The sequence below is a fragment of the Xyrauchen texanus genome, chromosome 48 (assembly GCF_025860055.1).
Source record: "Xyrauchen texanus isolate HMW12.3.18 chromosome 48, RBS_HiC_50CHRs, whole genome shotgun sequence".
Lineage (NCBI taxonomy): Eukaryota > Metazoa > Chordata > Actinopteri > Cypriniformes > Catostomidae > Xyrauchen > Xyrauchen texanus.
The window spans coordinates 11,450,674-11,475,466 of NC_068323.1; the positions used below are offsets into that span (position 1 = coordinate 11,450,674).

General features: G+C 36.5%; 1 protein-coding gene across 1 annotated transcript; it reads left to right on the forward strand.

Moving 5' to 3' along the window:
• The first annotated feature begins 15,880 nt into the window (after window positions 1–15,880).
• LOC127639731 (lipoprotein lipase-like) lies at window positions 15,881–23,927 on the forward strand. Its single transcript, XM_052121916.1, has 10 exons — window positions 15,881–16,137; window positions 17,342–17,529; window positions 17,856–18,035; window positions 18,224–18,335; window positions 18,807–19,040; window positions 19,426–19,668; window positions 20,173–20,293; window positions 20,823–21,002; window positions 21,843–21,950; window positions 22,087–23,927. The coding sequence occupies exons 1-10, from the start codon at window positions 16,032–16,034 to the stop codon at window positions 22,136–22,138; spliced, it is 1,524 nt and encodes a 507-aa protein (XP_051977876.1). The 5' UTR covers window positions 15,881–16,031; the 3' UTR covers window positions 22,139–23,927.
• The last annotated feature ends 866 nt before the right edge of the window (window positions 23,928–24,793 follow it).

The following is a 24,793-nucleotide window of genomic DNA, read 5'->3' on the forward strand; positions in this document are numbered from 1 at the left end:
GACATCCATCTAAAGATGTGTAGAATTTAGTAGATTAATTAGTGGTACATGGCTGGTGGCAAAGAAATCAAATTAGTAGTTAATAATGTTATGAGGTTTCGCTACAGTCATCCGTTGTTAAAGTGTTGTGTTGTGTGTTCTTGGCTTTTTCTGTTTATTCTGCCATTCCAATCATTTCATCCAAACAATGAACAATATCCCATGAATTATTCCAATGGAATACACTTAGAATATTTTTAATCTCTCTCCTCAAATCCCCACTCGCTTTCGCCTTTCTCCTGTTGCGTAAACACTATGGCTTGCGCAACATTACGTGTTTCAGATGAGAAGCATATTTAGTTCTCACAAAGCCGCAAGCAAGAGATGAATGTAATTAAATTTGGTTTGGTGACTGAAAATTTGCTTTGGCTTTGGCCACCAAAAAGAAGTTGAATGAAGGAAAAACCCTGACTGTCAAAGTGATGAAAAGCATTTGAATTAGCCATCAATATTTTTAAAATTAACTAAAAAACAGAATATTCAGTTACCACAGCCTCTGATGTAATATCTAAATAGCGTTTTCCATTTTGCGTGGGTAAAGTGGGTAAAGTGGAGATGGATTTCACACAGAATCCATCTACAAAATGTCCAGATACTATCCGGATATGAAATGTAGATTAATGCAAGGTGTAAATGGGGCCCTTGAGACACCTGTGTTCAATTCATGGCACTGTGTCTAGCTTTTTTTACGCAAAGACATGGTCAGTATGAACGGCCCCTAAAGGCCAAAGTATACTTTGGTTTTCCACCTGCTGGTACGTCTCACACATTGTCTATGCTAAAAGAGTAAAACTAAGCTGTCAGAGTGCGTACGTGTCGAAGGTGTCCAAATGGGGTCGCAGTCAAAATAGTTAACTTTGAAAGGTTGAGCGGTGGACCATGCGTGAGATGGAAAGCAAAAGTGATGATTTGAAAAACAAGGTTTACCCTAGCCTTAACTCGCCCTGCACCTTTTGTGCTACAGATGTGAATGATACCTGAAATCCTACAGCTTGCTGAGAAGAGGTTCCATAACTTTATTATGTAAGCGATCGGACTGATGATTTTCACAGTAAATGGGGTTAAAAAACATCTCATAAAAATTACAGTGGTGGAAGGACCCGGGCCAATGGCCAGAAGGCAACCACTTAGCAACCACCTACAGTAGCAAGACTTATCTTAACTTAAGTTTTGCACTACTTACATTTTCTTAAGAAAATATAATTAATATAGTAGTAATCTAGTGAATACCCACAGCAGAAAGCAAACATTGTTTCTGTTCCATTTACTGCCATGTTTGGTTAAGTCTGACATAAAGCATTTGCACAAGTATGAAGTAGAGATGTGTAACCTTGTTGAGACCCAAAGTGCCAAAGAAAGTTCTGGCATTGCAAACTAGCAAAGAAGTGCAGAATGTCACACACTTTCCAACTGGCTGCTATAACTGGCTCTTTTAACAGAATAGATATTTTCTGTTGCCCATGTATGTAGAACAGAATGGTGACTAAGTACATAGTCATGTGAGTATGAGCGCTTGGCCACCACTTTCCCAGCACGTGGGAAATGCTTAACATGCGTTCTTGTATTCCTGTTTCCTTCAAAGGTCTGTGCCATTGAACTGGATGTGTTATTTTTACCTGTACACAGGTAAATTGCTATAAATATATCTACTTTATCTTACTTTCACAGCAATAGTTTAATCAAACTATAGCTCTGCCATGACAGTTGTTCAGTTGAAAGAGTGGACAGTTAACACACGTGTTTGCTATGGCACCCCTTGCAGCAACATTTACTGTAGAATGCAACGCATACTTCCATAGTTATGAACTGCGCACAAAATCGAGCGTAGAGTATTTTTCAGCCTTAACATTCTACCTAACACCTCCTTTTGAGTTCCACGGAAGAAAAAAATTCATACAGGTTTGGAGAACAATGAGGTTGAATAACCGATGACGGAACCCTTTAACGTGCCAGTCACAAAACCACAAGTTTAGCATCAAGGTGGAAAACTGTGAGACATGTTCGGCATGCAACTCAGACTGTGTGTTTTATGACCTACTCCTCTGTGAAATAGATGACTCACTCTCTACAACATCTGGACAAACATTCTAACAGCAGTGTCGAAAAACACCTGCGCTCAAGACAAACAGCTAGGTTTGGTGCCTGTCATCGTTACATATGATGTTATGGTACACACTTTAGGCATACACAAATGTTTGCGTTTTACAGTATATAACACAAAGTGTGCTTTGTAAAACTTGCCAATGGGCCAATTAAAAAGGTTAAACTGACTTGCCAAAATGTCTTAAAGGAATGTTTCAGGTTCAATACAAATTAAGTTCTATCAGCAGCATTTGAGGCATAATATTGATTACTGCCGAAATCATTTAATTTGTGAGTGTCTGACCAGAAACACAAACCAAGACGAAAGTTTAGTCATTTGGTAACACTTTACAATAAGGTTGCATTGATTATCTGTTAGCATTAGTTTATGCATTAGTTAACATGAACAAACAATGAACAACACTTATTTACAGCATTTATTAATCTTGATTAATGTTAATGAATACATCTACTAACACATTTCTTAACATTAAAGAGGTGTATAAGTTAACATTACTTGACGCATTAGCTAACGTTAACTAACGATGATCAACACACTTTTACAGCAATTATTAAACTTGGTTTATGTTCATTGATAAATTTACAGTGTTTATTAATGTTAATTTATACAGAAGTATATCATTATACATTTCGTAACATTTAAAAGGTGTTTAAGTTAACTTTACTTAATGCATTAGTTAACGTCAACTAACATGTAAAAATAACACATATTTAGAGTATGTACGTGTCTTGTTTAATGTTAAGAATATACGTTATATTTAATACGTATAATAAAAGCTTTCAAATTAATGGTAAACAACTACATTACCCACAATGCTGAAGAGTGTTACCACGGAAACGGGAGACTTGCTGAATCTCTCATTCAGTATTGACGGCTCTGATTGGAGGATTTCCATCCATGCAGGTTTTTCAAAATAATTATAAATGGACACCAAGTGGAAGAAATAATAAAGCTGCAAATTAAAAACTAAACTTTCAATATTTTGACGGAAACGTGAGCGGAGTTCTCCCGTGCAAAACTTATTCGACAGTTTCCCAATTATTGTGTATGTTGCTGAAGATTAAAACAATTTTAATGACTTTTCTTCAGCGCAGTGCATAAATTTTTTCAGAACTATAAATGTGGTATTGATTGATTGATTCGATTTTTTAATGAATGTGTTACCTTTGTTATGTACTGCTAATAAATGTTCTGCAAATGTGAATTGCTTTACAAATAGGTCTGTCAATACCTAAAAATTTATGCTTTTTTTATTGTTAAATAATAAAAGTAAAGAGCCTACAAACATTAGTAACACATTAATTAATGTTTAAATACTGTATGTTACACTTAGGTTCACAAATATGCATTCTAAATACCCTATTATCATTAGTTATCATTAATTAAGAGTCAACAAATGTTAGTAACACATTCATAGATGGTCAAATGGTTTCCATTTTACAATAAGGTTCACAAATATGCATAATAAATACTTCATTATCATTAGTTATCATTAATTAAGAGTCATGAAACATTAGTAATGCATTTATTGATGAGAATCAAAGGTTCTTTAGGTTCTATAGGCCTTTGTATACATTAATATTAATAAACACTGTAAAGGAGTGCTGTTCCTTTTTAGTTCACATTAACTACATATCTATAAATGAACATAAACCAAGATTAATAATTGCTGTAAAATTGTGTTGATCATTGTTAGTTAACGTTAGCTAATGCGTTAAGTAATGTCAACTTATATATGTTTTTAATGTTAAGAAATGTGTTATGTATTACTTAACATTAACCAAAAAATAACAAATGTTATAAATAAGTGTTGTTTGTTGTTTGTTCATGTTAACTAATGCATTAAATAATGTTAACTTTGGAAATAACTAAGTTAACAAATGCAACCTTATTGTAAATGTTACCAGTTATGTGTGGTAATCGACATTATGCCACAAATGCTTATAGACATTAGTGCAATGTTCGCCCCAGGGCTTACAAAACTTACATGACTATGGCAATATTTTAGCAATTTTTTTACATTTTCTCCTTAAGGCGTTTTGCTATGGAATTCGAGTGGTGAAAAATGTAATTGCGCTGATTTTGCCTTGAATTCAAGTTTGGTGAACTTTGTGCAATCTATCTCCATGTTGACCAATAGTTGCTTGGTTTGGCAGTGATCTCTGTGTGGGTGGTGCTTCATAAACAGCTACTCTGAATAGCCACAATGGACAAGGATATCGATTAAGAGGTGTGTTTCTTTATAGCTTTACTCTCCTAGAGTATAAAGTGCAGCATTAAAAGAGGCTGATTGGCAGTTATTTTTTTGCTGATTTCACACGCTCAACATCCACCAATGGCAGCTTCGCCCGTGGAATTATGCCATGCAAATGTATGTGTGACTGTGCCTTTACATGTGGCTTCTTACATGTATCGCAGAAGCTGCAAGATGAAATGTCCACTATGTAGCACTGAAAGCAAGATAAATGTGATCCTAAACAGATTAGGTTTTTACTATTCTCTATTGAGTTTTAATTCATCAAAACTTACATTCCTACCCTAGTGTCAGAAAAAGCAAATGTGAGATGAAAAACGAAACTGCTGAAGTAATGACATCATTTGGAGGCGCTTCTATGACACTTTCGGCTCCCTTGTCGACTTGGGTGCTCTTCTGGACTCATACCCCAGTCCTTTGTATTGCAAGTGCAATGCTCTCAGTTGAGCTACTTCATAATTCAATCACACTTAAACAAGTATGTTTATGTAGTTGGTTATGTAATGAAAATGATAAAATGTATCACCTAGTCATGCACCATAGTAAGAGTTTTGTCATGTCATAAGATGTGTCAGGAACAGGCTAAAAAGTAAGTTTATGAACTGATAATTTGTGTTTTAGTCATGATTTCTGTGAAAGTGAACATAAGTCATTGTTTTAGCTCCTCTAGTGTTCATTTCACTTGGAAAAGTCCACAACATGTTCAATGAGCCATGTAAAAATGTATTTAGAGTTTTAGGTTTCAATGAGACCAGTTTGGAACGTACATATGAGGTTGGAGATGGGTATGGTACCTAGCTTGCAATCTAAAAAGCATGGCGACAACATGCCCCAAAGGGAGTAAACCACACTAAACGCAAATGTTATAACTGTACCAAGGAGTGTCACTTTTCTTTGGACTCACAAAGAAATTGTCATTGTGAATAAAGTGTGTGCAATTAGGTTGAACACACACAAACAAATGAACTTACCCTCAACTATGTGGACACATTCATCTTAAAAGTGAGCACATACTTCAGTTAAGTGCTGAATGATCTGTTCTGTAGGCTTGCAGCTGGAGATAAGGGGAGTTAGTGAGTAATTGTGAGTGAGCCAGAGAGAGGAATATCAGAGGCCCCTCCCACAGGAAACCATGGATCAACTCAGCATGACCTTTTATGGTAAAAATTCCCCAAATTGCTGCCTGACTGTCTTGGGAATAGCGGTTATAAGACATAACTGGATTTAAAGAAACAAGAGCTTAAAAACCAATGCCAAAACGCTTGATTTTAACAGTTTCAAAGAGACGGGTTAACTATACAGAAACATAGTGATAGCTTTGACATCTTGATCATTAAAAGTGTTACAAATTTACAGGATAAGCAGCAGGAGGTTTGTTGGCATCAAAACAAAGTTATCCATCCCATTATTTGGTCACCTCTTTGGATAAATCAGTTCCTTGTAAAACAAGTTTTGAACTTTTGAACTTTTAACAAGTTCCCCTTACTTTATGAGCATTTATCTCATTACCTTAAATATTTAGCTGGGAAAACAGTCCAGCATGCTAGTTCACATCAGCTTTAACAAATCACTTTAGCTTTTGATTAGCTTATTCAAAACGGTGTTTTGTGCAGTAGACTTTACTCTGCAAGTCTGTTAAGTGTTTTTTCTCACCTACAGTTATGCAAATATTGACAATTGATTCCATATCCAGCTATTTTACCACTCACATGAACTGAAACACCCCCTTGTGGCACATAGACAGCTTTGCAGACAGATGACTTTTGTATTGAAAGAAATGTTGCTCCAAGACTATGTCAGGGAATTGGTTACTACCATACTCTTACCTACTTACACTTACTTCCTGCCGAATATAGTATGTTTTGCACAGTATGCAAATATTCTAGAATAACAAGAATTGTTACAAAAATGTCCATTATACAACAGAGCACACTGAGCACTGTGTTCACTCCCTGACTTGACCTTCCACTTGACCCTCCAGGGTAACCAATGAACTGGAAGTACTGTAATATCAGCCACATAATGGCTCTTTCTTTACTTATGGACTGAATTTGGAATACTTCCATAGTACACATACTATTAATATGGTAGTTTTCTATTCCGAATGCAGACAGACTGCCAAATTATATTTTTATGTAAAATAGCCATTTTTATTTCCAACATAACGTAATGTGATGACTTCAGGTGACATTAGAATTGTATATTATTGATATAAAGCAAAATGTAGTCTGTATTACATACTGCCAATAGTTTAAATGTTAGGCAATAAACAGAGCAACCTGCTTAGTATTCAGTTAGCAGTAAGATAGTATTATATTCTGAACATTTTAAACCAATTGCTTTTCCAGGAAAGTTCAGATTCTTCAAGCCCAGTGCTATCTAGTGGTCATTTTTATAAAGATAAAGATGAAAGCAAGTGGAATTAAAAACTCAATTCAAGATAAAATAAAATAAAAAGTGGTACTGATAGATACAGTTTTCCTGACTTACCATCATAAAAAGATTTTAAAGGATTTCTACTCAAGGCTGTGAATATAGTGCCCATGAATAGTTCCCTCAGCCAATAGAATTGCTCTGACTTCAGAGGGAGACACTGCCATGATGATTGTAATCACCACTGGACTGTTTATTAGTTCTGTTTGTGCAAAATTTAGTTCAGACCCAACTTGTGCAGTTGTTGGCTGTCATAACAACTTGAAGTAGTTGATGATATCAACGTAATTCACGTCAGTTCACCTACTCATTAATCTTTGACGGATGTGGCACTGTCAAAAATGTTAATCACCTCTCTAAACTATCAGCACTATGGAGTCACATGCTCTTTTTACTACACAGTTAATACGCTCAACATCACATTACCCGCAAAGAATATACTCTGATGTGAGTGAAAACACTGGAGACTGGAAACTGAAAACAGACATTTATTATGGAACACTTCCACATTCAGGAAAAAGGTGGATACAGGAAGTTTGAATTTAAGACATTCACTTTTACCAGAGACTATTTGGCAGAGACAGGCCACTTCTATTAAAATTAGTTGGAGAAATTGGAACTCACAGCCAAGGAGTGTTAACGGTCAATGGATGAAGAAAGGAAGTCCCACCTTACAGTTAAAAGAGCAAATCACCTTTTACATACAGACATCTTCTGTCAACCAACTCGAGGACTCACATGAGCATTGGCTCTTCAAGCCGGGGAAATTGTGTTTTTTAGTGTAATATAAGGAAAGAAGCACAATTTATGATTCCAGTTTTGTCAGATTTTATTGCTGATTTATTTATATAGCACATTTCATACACAATGGCAATTCAAAGTGCTTTACATATACAATTTAAAGAAAATACAAGATACATTAAAAAAGTTATATAATAATAAAATAGAATATTTAAAATGAAAGAAAGACAACCGCAATATGATACAGTGAAATCAATAAGTGCATTACAATGCTCAGTCAGAAAATGCACAGCTGAAAAGATGTGTTTTCAGTCTGGATTTAAATGTGGCTACTGTTGGGGCACATCTGACCTCTTCTGGAAGCTGGTTCCAGCTGCAGATGGCATAATAGCTAAACGCTGTCTCACCTTGTTTTAAGTGAACTCTCTGTACAGTATGTCTAACTGACTTGATCCTAATTATCTGAGAGGTCTGTTAGGTTTATATCAACAAGCAAATCTGAAATGTTTCTAGGTCCTATGCTATTGAGTGATTTATAAACAAATAATAGTACTTTAAAATAAATTCTAAATGTAACTGGATGCCAGTGTAAAGACATGAGGCCTGGAGTAATATGCTCAGATTTTTGGGTTCAGGTGAGAATCCTGGCAGCAGCATTTTGAATGAGCTGCAGGTGTCTAATGGTCTAAGTAGACAGGAGCTACACTGCCACGACTGGAAATAGCCTCCTGAGAGTGTTCCAAAGATGTCCGACAGTGGACTGACTTGCTAGATAGACTTTGCCTTTTCCTTTCTCACACCATTCCATCAGTTGGTGACTTTCCATGTCTAAAAGCTGTAATTGTGACTTTGCAGAATGAACAGTAGGGGTAGCAATGACTCCAAGTATATGTACAGTAACTGCAAAATGCCTGCTGCTGCTGCCCCCTTCTTCAACATGTGAGCTCTCAGATTTGACCAATGGCGTTCTCATGGTCAACCAGAGGAATGGATGAATGTAAAGTGGTGCATGTAAATGTTTTGTTATTATTATTATTATTATTATTTTGTTATTATTGTTTTGTTGTTGTAAATTTCTTCAACCCCAGTTTAGGTACAACTAAAAGTATGTAATTCGTAGGTTGTTGTTTATTTTACCAAAGCTTCTAAACACTAGCACTTTCACAAGTGTTTGAGTTTGCACAACTTGTTCATCTAAACATGGTAAATGGGTGGAGTGTTTGGTAAAGTTATGCAATTCCATTTTGTGCCAATAGTGGTGTAGAAATTACACACTTCACCTTTGCTGAAAAAGAAAACAACAACAACGTATTAACTGATTGACCAAGATTTATCACCAACATGGAAAGCTAAATAATTTTAAACTCCAACTCGTGAGATGTTATTGAGCTCTCCTTTTGTCTCTCAGTTTCTTTTCCCTCCAAAAACAGAGGCCCCTCCATCCTGACATCCATTCACAGTTCACACAGCTTTTAATCTCCTCTTATTGAAAGCAGAGTTACTATCGGACAAGGTTCTGGGCTTAAACCCTCCAGGCATTAGATGTACGCCTTAACTTGGGCATGGAACCTAATACATGTCTTCATGTCTTTCATACTCAGTAGGCATCATTCACCCAGCTATTTACATTTAATGAAGACTATGATGAACTACACACCCCATGAAGTTCATGGTGGTGGCTGAACACACTGTGCGACAATAGAGAGCAGCTAATCTAGGACGCCATTATCTAGGTCTCTCTTCAGGAGAGCAATGCTTTGAAAACACACAAATCAGTGAAAACATCCTTTTTGTGTTTCTGCAGAATTTGCTCTGAAAGGGAGCGCTGCAGAGAGACGTAGAGCCTCAGATTATGTGAATAATCTGTTTCAAGTTTCCGCCCCTAACAGACTGCAATTTTAAAATGGGCAGTGCACCAATAAAAGCACAAATCATCTGGACATGAACTCTGCCTGCTCTAATCAGATGTATTGTGAAAGCGAAGAAGGGAGAGGTTGAGCCAAGGTCTTCAATGTGATGCTGGTTGGGAGTGAGGGCTTGTGAAATGCTGTTTGCAGTAGTCTGTGTTGAGGCTCACTCTGGGCAAATGCCTCGTGAGTGTGCCAGTGCTGTAAGCTATATGGCGTGTTCCTGCCTTGGTCCATAAAAGATGCTGCATCAAGCACGTCAAATTTTGCATGCTTCTAACATGATACACACATACCCAAACAGATATGTAGAGACAGAAATATTAAAGCACGACCATATTTACCTTTGCACTGCGAAGAAATGCAGTCTCAATGAGAATACGCATAATCAGGAATATCACCTCATGGACCGAATTTTGTGTTGGGTTCAAGTATGGTCAACTTTGAATTTTGCCGTGCAAATGTATGTGACCATGCCTTTACATGTGGGTTCTTACATGTATTGCAGAAGTTGCAAGGTGAAATGCCATACTGTGTGGTGCTAAAACACCTGTGCTGGAATAGCGCTGTGTATTTAAACAAAGTCATCATTCTTTTCAGCGCTGCCAACAAACACTAGCATATACACATCTTCACACATTCAGTGCATCTGCGACAGACAAGTGCAGCATGTTAAGTTTGGTGGTAAATCCAAAGGCATGAATACATCAATAAGTGGTGAGGAACGAAACTAATTTTGAGTTCAGACCAAACAAGCGAACCAATTGTGAAAGCACTCTTAGTGAATCAGGCTGGCAGTGCAAACAAACAATGCTGTTAAAATGCTAAATTCGTTCTTAGTGAATTCCCCCAAATTTTCTCATGGTGTGTTTCTTTGGTATGTATGTATTATGTTACACAGCGAATTTCTCTTGTAAACGCATGCTACCAGAAAGCTTAAATGCAATATGGTGCAATATCAATGGTGCACAGGGCATCAACATCAAAAGCACAGCTGACTACCAATAATAGTTTACGCTAACAGCATATTACAGAGTCCTTGCACTAAAAGATGTACAAATTTGCACTAAATTACAGAGAAAAGCCATGCAATATGCACAACCCAGTCATGACAAAACATGCATGTGGTACGAAGCTTGTCTATACATGCTAAATACATAGCTACCATACAGCCTGAACATGTGGCATAACAGATGTGCCATATGGAACAGAGGTCTCTATACACTGGTGGAAAAGAGGTTGGGGTACGGCAAGAGTATTACTAACAAAGAACATAACTCAAAGACCCCCACTGACAGCCGTGTTACTCCATTTGAAGCAGTGCTATGCCGCATTCTGTGTACATGAACTGGTGTGGTGAAGGCAAATTCTGTCAAAGTTGCCTTTAGAACAGGTTTGTCAAACTGAATATGTACCCTGATATATAAACACACTTATATACTGTATATATGTTCATACAGTACACTGGGAACCAAGTCTGAGACTACTAATGCAAATACTTCTATTTAAAATGATGCATTAGATACCAAAAGTGTCTTGCAAAGTCAGTACTAATAGGTCATAGAGCTGATTCACTTCACAAAGGGGTTGAAAGTCAACCGTAGGTGTCTTTTGGTCTGACTGTGCACAACAGTGCTTTTAGTATCCCCAATAAATGGTGTGCAAAGGGAAACACATGGGTGTTCCTCATCAGGGGCCAGCTGTCTAGAAAAGATTAAACACTTGGATTTCTCCCACAGTTCTCAGAAAGCAAGATGCTCTCAAAGTCGGCCAGCTGTTGCTCATGATGGCACCCTACAGTTCGGACCTGTTCCCCTTAACAGACCCAATAGATAAAGACTGTATCCACAATAATATTTTGTGCCTGGTTTCTAAACCATGGGATTTTCTGAGCTTCACCACTCATTGATTTGCAGCCAGTAGTTCAATATAAGCGAAACAATTAGGCTTATCTCTCGCTGAGAGAACACCCTGGACAGCACGTGACTGGATTCTGCCGAAAAGCTTATTTGCGCTGTCAAAAATCCCTACTGAACAAGTTAAGTACATTAGAGGTTGGTCCAGTAGCTGACATTAAATACTTCTGGGATTCTGCAGTCAATGCTACACTCCATCTAAAACGATTTTGAAAATGTTTTTATTAATTATGATGCACACCATTTGTATGACTATACTGAGTGACAAGGAATAATTCTACTTTTACAAATTTGTTTGTAGCATCACAGGACCTAGTGAAGTTAAAAGGGTCATTAAATGGTAACTGGTTTTAGCACCTGAAATATACACTTTCACTTATACATTCATATAAACATTAAACTTAAATTATGATGTAGCCTACATATGTTATGAGTCAAATACAAGTGTAAAAGTAGCATATCCCAGAGGGGAACTTTGCTTTGCACATCATATTGGCTTAAATATACAATTTCTACTGTACTTTTATTTTTCAATGGCCTATAGGTAACAATTAAGGTTGCTGATTCATTGACGATCGTTATTCTACGTCACAACTAGTTATAATTTGACATTTAACATCCATTTTTTACATAATTGCAACACTTCCGATGAGTGATGTGAATGTTGACAGAATTAAACATTCTATAAAAATAGGCTGACAATGACTAAAATAAGAAACCTCTTACAACACTCCCTTTATTTGAGAAGCGAGACTTCCAATAGTTTTATGAACTCCTTGTGCAAAATATTGTCCTCACGTCCTCTTTCTATAATCCTTCTGAGGTTTTCAGAGTAGTTAATGGCCTCCATCCTTTAATAACTAGTAACTAAAAGTTGCTTCACTACTCAATTTTTTCAGTAGCATGACTATAGCTCACCGGCTTTCAAAAGGGTAGAGTGGATTTTCCAGTAAAAAGCTACTTTATCCAACAGTAGAAGTGTATGGTGAAAAACCTTTACTATTTTTGTTGCATTGTATTGCGTACGCATCTTTAGGACAGCCAAACTTTTGTAACTTATGTTAACTGATGTAACATTTAAATGCACTTTGCTAAAATGTAAACTCTCTCATATGAAGCTTTGAGAAGTCACATGATATGCATTTACATTACATTTATGCATTTGGCAGATGCTTTTATCCAAAGCAACTTACAGTGCACTTATTACAGGGACAATCCCCCCAGAGCAACCTGGAGTTAAGTGCCTTGCTCAAGGACACAATGGTGGTGGCTGTGGGGTTCAAACCAAGGACCTTCTGATTAACAGCCCTGTGCTTTAGCCACTATGCCACCACCACTCCATATGCAGGCATATGAATATGAACCAACCAATTCAGCATCGTAAAACTGATTAACCGTTCATAAAGCGATTTGCATATTCATTTGGACACCTGCACACATGCCTTCGTGTTTGGCCCATTTCACGTCTTTTTTTTTGTAGCGAATATTTAGTTAAATGCTTCCATAACACATTAAAATGGCCCGATGTAGTTAGCTAGTAGCTTGTAGTGTAGCTTCATTTTCAGAAATGTAGCTTGACTGCAGTTGAAGAAGGCCAACTTTCAATTATGTGCAGCTTGTGGCTTGACAATTTAGTTTCAAAATAACTTCCTCAACATTGGTCCTACAGTGTTGGAGCAAGCGCAGGCTTCCCCTGAGATTGCAATTGAAGGTTTAGAGGCAGACAGAGTTACAACATTCACAGCTGAAAACAGTTTTATATCCATGCCCATCGGGATTTAACTCTGCAATCCTAATGTTTCAACATGGAGTGAGGTGGGTGCCATATTTGCAGCTATCAGGAGACTCATGCATTGTGCTTTTTCACGTAATCAAAAAACATTTGGTAATATCAAGATGGCAGTGAGCGATAAGTTGCTCCTTTTAAGACTAAAAGAGGAAAGCTTTCAAAGTTTATTGAGTCACAATCTTGACCAGATGGGTTTTATTTAGTGCTCTTGCAAACATCTGGAATCACTGTAAATTTGTTTATCTAATCTGAACTGTGTATTATAAAAGTTTTTATTGCAAATTTGTGAATCTGAAGTTGCTGTATACATGCTGATTATGGTCAGGAGTTTTAGAGGTCAGAGGTTAAACTCACAACACTCACAAAACAGCTGCATTGTAAATGGGTTGTTGACATTAAATACTTTTGGGAAGTTGACATCACCTTATGCATTCAAATAAGGTTAACATAAAATGTTGATGTTAATAATAATAATAATAATAATATATATATATATATATTATTTCAATACATGGCAATGCTAAAAAGTACAGCAATATTGCATTGCTAGAGATGGTGATGCATCACAATGAAAAAATACAAATGTAAGCCATACAAGATGTATCTATAAAGGTACAGTATACATAAATGTGTACATATTTGTGGAGGCAGGCTTGCATTGGGAATTTTTCATGTTCAATGAAGTACCATTCTTATTGGTAACTACAGTATATCATTTATCCTGATGGCACTCTCAATCTCATTCCTGGTCTTTCATTAAACCAATATTCCCAGAGCCCAACAACCCAAAACACAGTCTTGATGTTGATTACTATGTGATTAAATTGTAACATCAGTAAATGGTGGTTAGGTGTTGTCTGGGTTGGGTCATTTAGGTTCACCTAAGCTTTGCAAACGTATCCAGTCAAGACAAAATCCTATTTTTGACATAATATTTGATGAGAAAGAACATGTTCGTTTGTTTGAAGAAGGACCAAACTATTCTTGTCAGTGGGAATATGCAGTTTTCAACACATTGCAATGGTTTTCCAGGAATCGATACCTCAGGAGCTGGGTCATTTAATATAAATATAAATAAGTTGAATGATTATTATGACGGTGGTAAGTTCACATGTTTGAATGAGGTTATGAAGTGTCCATAGTTCCCCAGAAAGTTACAAGGTTAGAATTGCAGTATGCAGTTGAATCAGCATTTGCCTTTTACCTTTTTGTACACCAATTTAAAACTGTAAATGTTAAATTGCCAACATAGCAATCTTCCATTACTGAACTATTGTATTATTCATGTCAAATTGACTTCATGCATTCAAACATGTGTATCGCATGAAGCTCTACTTTGAGCCAAAACAACTGCATCCATGCAATAGTTTCTTCTTGGTTGCTTTTTGAGCTGGTTTACTTGTGTTGATAAAGTATATATTCATGTTCAGAGAGAATATAAATGTTTATTCTTGCTGAGAGATTGCATGTAAGGATGTGTTCATTAGAAAAGGGCACGTGTTTTTCTTGCATTTCCTTTCATCGTCAACCTAAAATGCTAAGCCAAACAGAAGCAATAGCAATTGTAAAAAAAAAAAGTGTTAAATGGATATTAACCAATTTATCCATAGAAATTGCATCAGTATTGTTATCAAAAATAAAACAAGTGTATCTTTAAGTATCTCCATTGAAACTGCTGTATAATTTTTCTTTGCTAAAATTAAACACCGTTGTCTGACCAATGAGAGGCAGGGTGACCAAACACACCCATTGACCGTCTCCCTGAATAGAAATCAGACTGATATCTGTGACCCTCTTCCACATGCGTCCAAGAGCAGGCAGTGATTGTGCACACATTGTGAACACTTTGTTTTGTTGGTTTTCAAGTTAGCAAAGGGTATCGTGACCAAAAAATAAACAAGTAGTGTGGGTGGTATTCTGTGTGCACAAAATGTGTAATGTTTTGATACAGATAATCAAACAGTGACATAGATTTAGCCACCTTATACAACAGTCTGGGAGGTTTTATTAGTTGACGGGAATGATGATGTGTAGGTTGAGGCTGTGGGTTTGAAACAGGAATCTGGAGCGGAGCCAGGAGCTTTTCAAAGGGGTAGCCAGGCAGGGGCTAGTGATCGGACTGTGAGTGGATACAATGACACCTGGGGACGGAGAGGGGATGGAGAGGTGTGCCAAAAAAATGACAAAACTATTATAATACAGCAATTGCAAGTGGGGTGGCCAATGGGGTGGCCAGGCTTTGGTCCATGGTGGCCAAGGCCAACCCTGGCCACCCCCTAGCTCCGCCACTGACAGGAATGACATATGAAGCTGGTAAATCAGATCTGAAATTTGGGGGTGAATATAGGATCATTTACCATGTTGAGGAGCAAAAATTAAATAATTTCTTTTTATTTATTTTTGCAGATATGTATGAAAAAGACATGTAAAGACAAAGGGATCAAAAATACATTCAAATGTTAAAAGAAAGAAAGAAAGTCCTTTTAAATCGATTTACACATTGGTTGGGGCCCTCAGGGGGCCCACAACTTCTCAGACTTGCAATCGTGACTGATGAGTCAGTTCTGGTCTTTTATTGGCCACATCACGCCTTACCCCACCTCTCTCGACCAATAGAATGTGAGTAATTTACATGAGGCCCGGCACTGAGGATAAAGACACGCTTGTAGCGGCAACTGATTTAAACTTTGAGAAACTCTGGACATTGACTTCTAAGAGTTAAGAAGCTGCTACCTCCAACTGGAATATAAACTTGATGCTACGCTGTTAATAACTGGATCCGAACTGCTTCAGCATTGAATTTAGTATTTTTTTTTAAGCCAACCGTAAATATTTAAATTAAAGTAACATGGGGAAAGGGAGCGATTATTGTTTGATAACTTGGATATATTTTGCGTACATTTCCGCGGGTTACGCCATTACAATTGAGCCGACAATTAACTCCACCGTTTTTAGTAAGTATAATACAATTTATTTTATACAATCAACTTTTTAAATTATTTTTAAACGTTTAAAATGCCACTTTTTGGTGCTTAAACGCGAATATAGAAGTAATAAAAATGTTATTTTAGATAAATAACAGAAATCGGACTCGTGTATTGCGACAGGGTTAACTTTGCATAATTCAATAAATAAATAAAGTGCACGTTTATTATGCATGAGTGAAAATATACGCGCTAATATAATTTTTTAATGCATTAATGCAGGTTTATTTTATTATTATAATTTTTTTTTAACTTTCGTTATTTTAGTCTAAAATGAGATTCAGCAAAAAACATTTCTATCATTTCTATTTTCAAACATAAAAACATTCATGCATTTATTTCAGTTATTTATTTAACTATTTATTTACCTTATTTAGTCTTAAAAGACATATTCAGATTTAGTCAAACTAAAAAGTTTATTGTCGAATTTTAATTTATAATTTATTCGCGTGATACATATTAAATTTATCATTCATGCATTTACTCGAGTTTTTTTAATCTTATTTACTCTTTTGAAATATTGTATGTTGAAAAATGTTAATATTCTTTAACACTTAAAATTTATTTTATAATGTTTTATTAATCTTTTATTATTATAAATGCCATGTGAAATGTTGGAAATGTATTATGTAGTCAGACTGTTTTTTTAAGCATTGTGATTTATCCTGTTTCATCAATATGTGCCTTTCAGATAGTCATACAACTACAAACGATCTGTGAACATAGTCTATAAAACTTATAAATATCTTTAAAAAAAACTAGGCAAATCTCAAATTTCTGTCTTTTAGTTAAATGGCAAAGTAGTGCTCTCTCAAAGGCAGGTCAGACTGAAAAAAATCAATAAGAAGAATTGAAGAGACATGTCCAGGACATCATAGCGAAATAAAAAAAAATCTATTTCTTTCACACAATTTATAGCCATCTCAAGCACTGGGAAAGGATTAAAAACGTTTCTTTTTTTCTTTCTTTTTTTTACTAATTCCTTAGATTAAAAATTTGTGAAAAGCATAAGCACATGCAAGCTAAGCTTCTTTAAAACTTTAATAATGTAGATATTTATAAGCAGCTTACAAGTAAAATAGTTTCATATAAGTGCCATTTAGTCTATGGCAAGTGTTTAATGTATATTGTTCTTGTTGGTTGGTGAGCTCATTTTTGACCTGTTTTTGGACAGGTGATATCATGGACAATGCCACAGAATGGATGATGGACTTCAGTGACGTTGAATCCAAGTTCTCTTTTAGAACCATTGATGAACCCGAAGACGATCTCTGTTATATAGTTCCTGGTCAACCTCACACTATCAAAGAATGCAACTTCAATACAGAGAACAACACTTTCATAGTTATTCATGGATGGACAGTAAGTGCAGCCACTATATTTGTACAGTCTAGGAAAACAAAATATCTCTCAGTTGAAATGTTTATACAACATCAACTCAGCCTGCTCTATTAATCTTGCAGAATGTTTAAAGGGATAGCTTGCACAAAAATGAAAATTCTGTCATCATGTACCCACCCTCACCCTCATTTTTGAGTTAACTATACCTTTGAGTAAAAGCTGAACACTTTATTGGGTTTTTATATTGTATTCTTATTGTTCATAATATCACAATAAAATGTTGCTTTAAAGAGCGTTGATGAATCTGTGTAACGGTCCAAACCGTAATGCAAGTGCTTCCATCTCAGGTCACTGGTATGTTTGAGAGCTGGGTTCATAAACTGGTAACAGCACTCTATGAACGAGAGCCAACAGCCAATGTCATTGTGGTGGACTGGCTGTCCCGTGCTCAACAACACTACCCTACGTCAGCTGCCTACACCAAGCCAGTAGGCAAAGACGTGGCCAAATTTGTCAACTGGTTACAGGTATGTTGAGCACTCTGAGAGTGGGTTTGTTCTACGTCAAAGTGGCAATTGTTGACCATGTAGATATACTTAGTTGAAATTGTAATTGCAATTTTTCAAATATAAGGTTTCATGGAAATGTTCTTGAATATATGGTCTCCATGCAGTACACTTAAATCTGTATCTTGTATGTTTGTTCATTTCTTTAGGCCGAACTTGACTATCCTTGGGAAAAGTTGCATCTGCTAGGGTACAGCCTTGGAGCTCACGTCGCGGGAATCGCTGGTCTTCTTACCAAATATAAAGTTAACAGAATTACAGGTAACTTGAAGTTGTGTCTTAGCGTTTTTGAGTCCATCTGCATTTTTGAGTTGATTGGTCTTTTGTTTTTCTATGTAAACATGCACTAGACAGGTGTCTGTAAACATTTTGCTGCATCTTGCTGTTTTGTTTTCAGCATCTCGTGCAGGAGCGCTACGTTTTTTTAAGACGGCATGTAACTTTTAAAAATGTATCTCGAGACGCCTGTGTTCTCTTCAGTTTGTTGCACTGCACCTAGCTTTTTTTTAGCACAAGAACACATTTTTTGCTTCCACATTTTTTTACATACATGTGCACTGTTTTTCAAATAGTTTTTCTATGTAAACATGCACTAGAAAGACGTCTTTTACTGCAAGAAAATATTTGATCTGGATGGCCCCTATAGGGTGTTTATGTTCTACCTTTTGAGACCTTAGACATGCAATGTTCACACTGACAAATGTAATGTTAATGTCTTGGTTGTCTCACCAGGGCTGGATCCTGCTGGTCCTACCTTTGAGTATGCTGATGCCCAGAGCACTCTTTCCCCTGACGATGCCCGTTTTGTGGATGTTCTTCACACCAACACCCGAGGCTCTCCGGACCGCAGCATTGGGATTCAGAGGCCAGTTGGCCATGTGGATATTTACCCCAATGGCGGGACCTTTCAGCCTGGCTGTGACCTTCAGAACACTATGATGATGGTGGCCACTTCTGGTTTAAGAAGTGAGTTACCATTGTTGCATTCAAATAAGTTTTTAAATTACAAAACCACTTTAAAACAGTTTAAATGAGCCTAAGGTCTTAGCTGGTTCAAGCAGGTCTTACTGGTCTCCCAACCTGGCCAAGCTAGCGTTAAGTTAGTCTAACTGTCCTCAAAGTCTTGCAAAGCTGGTTTTAGTTAGTTTAGTAGTCTTCCAGCCTGACTAACTGAAAGTGCCCCAAACCCCTCGAAAACTATCAAAACTGACCAGACTTGGCCAGACTGGGAGATCAGCCAACCATCTCAGGCTGGTTTAAGGTTTTTTCAGATAATAATATGCTGATTACTGAATACTGTATGCCTAATATTAGAATATTACCTTTAACATTTTTCCCCGGTTCTCTGCAGACATGGATCAGATTGTGAAGTGCTCCCACGAGCGCTCCGTCCACCTGTTCATTGACTCACTGTTAAACACGGAGCAACAAAGCTTGGCTTACCACTGCAACTCCAAAGACAGCTTCAACAAAGGCATGTGCCTCAGCTGTCGCAAGAACCGCTGCAATAAGGTTGGCTACAGCATCAACAAAATCCGTACTCGCAGGAGCAGCAAGATGTACATGAAAACCAGAGACATGATGCCCTATAAACGTAAGGAACACCAAGGTTTACTTTAGGTTGAAATGTGGTAGGTTACATGAGGACAGTCTTCAAATAGACCGCAAATAAGCAAATTGTCAGATTTAAGTCTATGTACGATATCGGTGTATTGGAGGCATCTTGGACTAATCCATGTCTAATCTTTGTCAAAGTGTTGTCTGGAACAGATAGAGAAAAGTTATGTTGCCAATTTGTTTTGAAACTAAACACCATTGCACAGGTTTGCTAGCATAAAGCAACAACGCTATATCACTAGGAATCAGAATTGGTCATTTATGGTTATTATTATGTCATATGAACAATCATAGTCCATATTAAACTGCTCTTGTTAAGACATGGCTAGGACGGTCTACAGCATGTTAATAGTTTCTTACCTCTAAAATTACTAAAAGAAAATGTACCTTAACAGAAGTCTGAAGATGTCAGGATTTCTGAGAGCCGATTGAGTGTTTACATCATCCAAAATCCTTTCTAAATATAACTATCTTCTCACAGTTTTCCATTACCAAGTGAAGGTCCACTTCTTCAGCAAGACCAAATTGAGCTACACTGATCAGCCAATGAAGATCTCATTGTATGGAATCCATGGCGAGAAGGAGAATATTCCCTATGTTATGTAAGTTGCCACAGTATTTGATGGTATCAAGACTTTCGGTTCTGATTTAACTAGAAATGGTTATGAATTAAGCCTAAAAGCAGTTTTGTGGTGTTATACCAGGATGGTCTTAAAGACTCTGCATGATACAAAGCCAAAATGCAGTATCTACACCAACACTAAAGCTGAGCAAAATGGCTTCCTAGTTTTTTCACTATTGTCCAGCCAACATTTTCAATGTTGAGTATAAAATATTCGCACTGCGTTGTCTCTGATTTTAAGCATTGTTGAGCTACATCACAGTTAAAGAGATGTGATTTCTAACTCTATTTTGACAGGGTAAATTTACAGCATTTTGCCTTTGCAGCGCAGTATGGTTTTATGTCCTTGGTTATGAAAAATAGGTCTTGCTTTATGTATGAACAACTACACAGAAGAACAGCATAGAAATATTTGGCAGTAGGTTTCCTGAGATTGGACTCTGCCCTGTGATAAGTTTGCTGTAAGTGTCTGTCCAATTGGTAATGATGGCTTTTGCTTGATTCCACAGGTCTGATTTGAACACAAACTCCACATTGTCCTTCCTGTTGACCACAGATGTAGACATGGGAGAACTTCTTATGGTTAAGATTCTATGGGAGAAAGACACACTTATCGGCTGGCCCTGGTGGAGCCCTGATACCTTTCACATCCGCAAACTACGTGTCAAGTCAGGAGAGACGCAATCAAAGTAAGCAGAAAGAAATTTTTCAAACAAATGATTCTTGAGCCAAAATTTCAAATTCAAAATTTAAATGAAGCTTCTTTTTTTTAATTCAGAGTAATCTTCAGTACATTTTAAATGTGAAGTGTGCTATGCTATTTCTATGTCAATAGCTGACACAAAACTCAATTTCAATATATATATATATATATATATATATATATATATATATATATATATATATATATATACACTGTATTTGCGATTACATGTACAATCTTACACCAATGCTAAGTCGACAACATGTGAAGTATATGGGGGTAAGGTCATAAATATACGAGCTAAGGTCATAAAAAGCAAAAACTGATCGGCACACAGATTTTTCCTCATTACTCTGATTTTGCGTTGCATGTAAACTTTACAGGCATTCTCACTGACGTCACACAGTGTGCGCAAGTGATGTGCTCATGCCTGTTTAAGTTTTGACATCAAAAGCAGAGAATAATCAGATGATTTGAAATTTCATGTAAACGCAGTTTTTCTTTCGTTGTCTGTTTTTTTTTTTTTTATAATAAGCTACATTTTTATTATGATCAATATTTATGCTGTGCTGGTAAATGCGCTCATTGTTTTTGTTTTTGTTCAAACACGTTTTAAACTCTCCCAATCAACACGCCATTATTTGAGTCGATGTTATGTTGCACTCAGTCAAGCCACTAAAACAAACTGACCTCAGTTCTGTTTCGTGCCACTAGTGGCGCACTCTTCACCTTTAATGTTAAACCTGAACATATTCATAAAATTCAAATTATCCTTGAGCCTAAATTGAAACCTCAAAATTTAAATTAAGTTCTTTTTTTGATACAGAGTTATCTTCAGCGCCAAGGATGGTGAATTTTCCTACCTAGCACGTGGAGGTGATGCCGCAGTCTTTGTGAAAGCCAAAGAAGCCCAGTCAAGCCGCAAAAACCAGAGGTAAATTCATCCACTGTTTTCTTATCTATTTACAGAGCTCAATAAAAAATGACCTTCCCTTGCAGCTACTATGTGCTAGTTTTATTTGTTGTGGTGGCTTTTGTTTGACTAAACCCTCTGCACTTTACTCTGATAGATTGCACAAGCTGACGATGCATGGAAGTTCGTTCAAACAAAACACAGAGTAGAGGGTAGAGGCGCACTTCAGAATCCACAGGAATGGTAGAGCCTGTAAGTTCTGACTTACTGATGAATAACCTTCACCTGACCCAAATCCTGAAACGCATTCTTCAAGAAACATCTATCTTGAAAACTTTACTGCTGTGCAGTTTTAGAACAAAAAATCACTTTGGACATTGCTGAGTTTTTCGTTCATGTTGACACATCACAGGTCATTCACTTCAAGACAATTGCTGGCAAGACAATCTTTACTGAAGTAGTTGAATATATGAAATGATAATCACATTTCTCTATGCAATACACATGTGCAAAAATGCTGTTACACTGTGTTTGGTCCAGTCTGTTTGCATTGGTTATACGAAAGTTACATTTATTAACAAGCATTGCTTGCCTGCACTTAACCAACAGGGTTTTGCTAGTTGTGCACCAAAGAGGCGCTCAATAAGTTTGCATGTGCTGGTTATAATCAAGCTATAGCAGTTTTTTTGCATTGTCGAGCATATGAAGTATACAAGACACAATACGTAATTGAATATTTGAACATTGTCTTTCGTATTATGCGCAAAACGCCAAGGCTAATTTTGGTCCGATTAACATGTATACATGCTGGATGAAGCTGTGCTACAATCGCATTATCTAGGTCTGTTAGCCGACTTTGTAAAAGAAGTCGGACTATAGCGTTTACATTTTAACAAGATTAATTATTGATTTAATCAATCTGAAATCAAACTTTAAAAATGCATGTAAACATACTGAAGGTTAGTTGTTGTAGTAAGTTTCTCCTTTTGGGGAACGATGCCTCTCAAAACAGGTCTAAAGTTTGTTTGGTTTAGATCTCTGTTAACAGTACTCCACTTCAAGACTGAACCACTCGATTATTTAGCCATTGTTTTGGGCCGCAATGTGAAGTAGTTTTCTTAACCGAAGCGACTTGCTGGCTATGCTAATACTCTTTGCCTCAGTTCCCAAAGCAACAATTCCGATTTGTCTTTGCTACTGACAAAAGTCAGTCTGGCAAATCTGTAGTCTCAAACTGCGTACAGTATTCCGACTGGATAGCTTTCACCATTAGGTGTCACCAAAAATGGGACCAAATCCATTCACTTCTGAATCAAGATGCAATGATTACTGTAAATATTTGTAATTGTCATTATATATACACTCACACATATAGTATATACAGCCCTTCAACTGTCTACCTTTCCTTTGTTTCTTGGGTTATTGTGTCTGGCACTGGTCACTTTATAGGCTTTGCTCCTTTTGATCATTAAATTTTGTTTGGATAAACCAGCAAAAGTCATCAAACAATTTTGTATATTTTTGCCATTGTTTTGTCTCTCAACACCCCCTTCATAGCAACTTAAAAGTCAAAATGAGTGACAGAAGAAGTCTAAAGGTCATACATGGGTCAGCAAAGATTTGTAAGTAAAAAAAATCATTTGATCTAAAGAAAACAATGTGGACATTTTATATATATATAAAAAAAGGCCTAAACATTGTTGACCGTCTCACATAATAGCCACAAATACATCAAAAACTGTTCAACCTTCCTATTTATTGAATGTATATATTTGTATATGTAGCACATAATGTATGTATTCCATGTTTCTGAAGTGCTTTTGCCTTGTTCTTTTGAGTTATGTAGCCTCTCTATTTTTATAAGCGAACAAACTTTGAATTTTTACTTGATGGAAGGAGATGATCCGATTAGCATTGGGTCACCTGTTGTGATGATTTTTTACATTAATCTATATGCCATGCACTGTATGACAATGTCAATTTTAATAAACATAATGTAACAGTATATCAGGGCTTTAGATTTTATTTATTTGAACAATTCAGTCCACCATTTCACCATCTCTGAACTGCCTCTGTTAAGATTGAATACATTTGCCATGTCGATATTAACTTTAAAAGAGATGTTCTGTGTTCAATACAAGTTAAGCACAGACGACAGCATTTGTGGCATAATGCTGATTAACGCAAATAATACTTTTGCCTCGTACCTCCTTTTCTTAAAAAAAAAGAAGCTAAAATCGAGTTACACTGAGACACTTACAATGGAGGTGAATGGGGACAATTTCTGGATGGTTTAAACAGAAATGGGAAGCTTAAAATGTTATAAAAGCACTTAAGTTAATTTTTCTGTTACAACTCATGTATTACATGAGCTGTAAAGTTGTTTAAAGTGTTGTTTTTACAGTCGTTTCAGGGTTCACGTCAGTAACTCATCATGGAAACAAAGTTATAAAATTGGATACAACTTTGCGATTTTATCACGCTGAAATCAGGTTAACGCACTTATTGTTTACATCTCCTGGCTATACTTTTGAAACGGTGAGTATTTTAACGTTTATGGATTGGCCCCCATTCACTTCGATTGTAAGTGGGCATCATACAACCAGTCAACATTTTGAATTTAATATAATAAAGCGTCTTCAAAATCCAAGTAATCCCAGTTTTGTTCAAGTCATCTCAATTCAAACAAGATGCCATTTGAATATCTTCATCCATTCAACAACATCCTGTGTTACAAAAAATGTGTGTTATCTTGTGTTACTCAGTTGACTCACTCAGTATTGTTTAATGGAAGAGAGACTCACATGTAGCCTCAAATCAAAACAGAGGGGGCCTGTTTTTCTAGATCTCCTCCCTTTTTCATG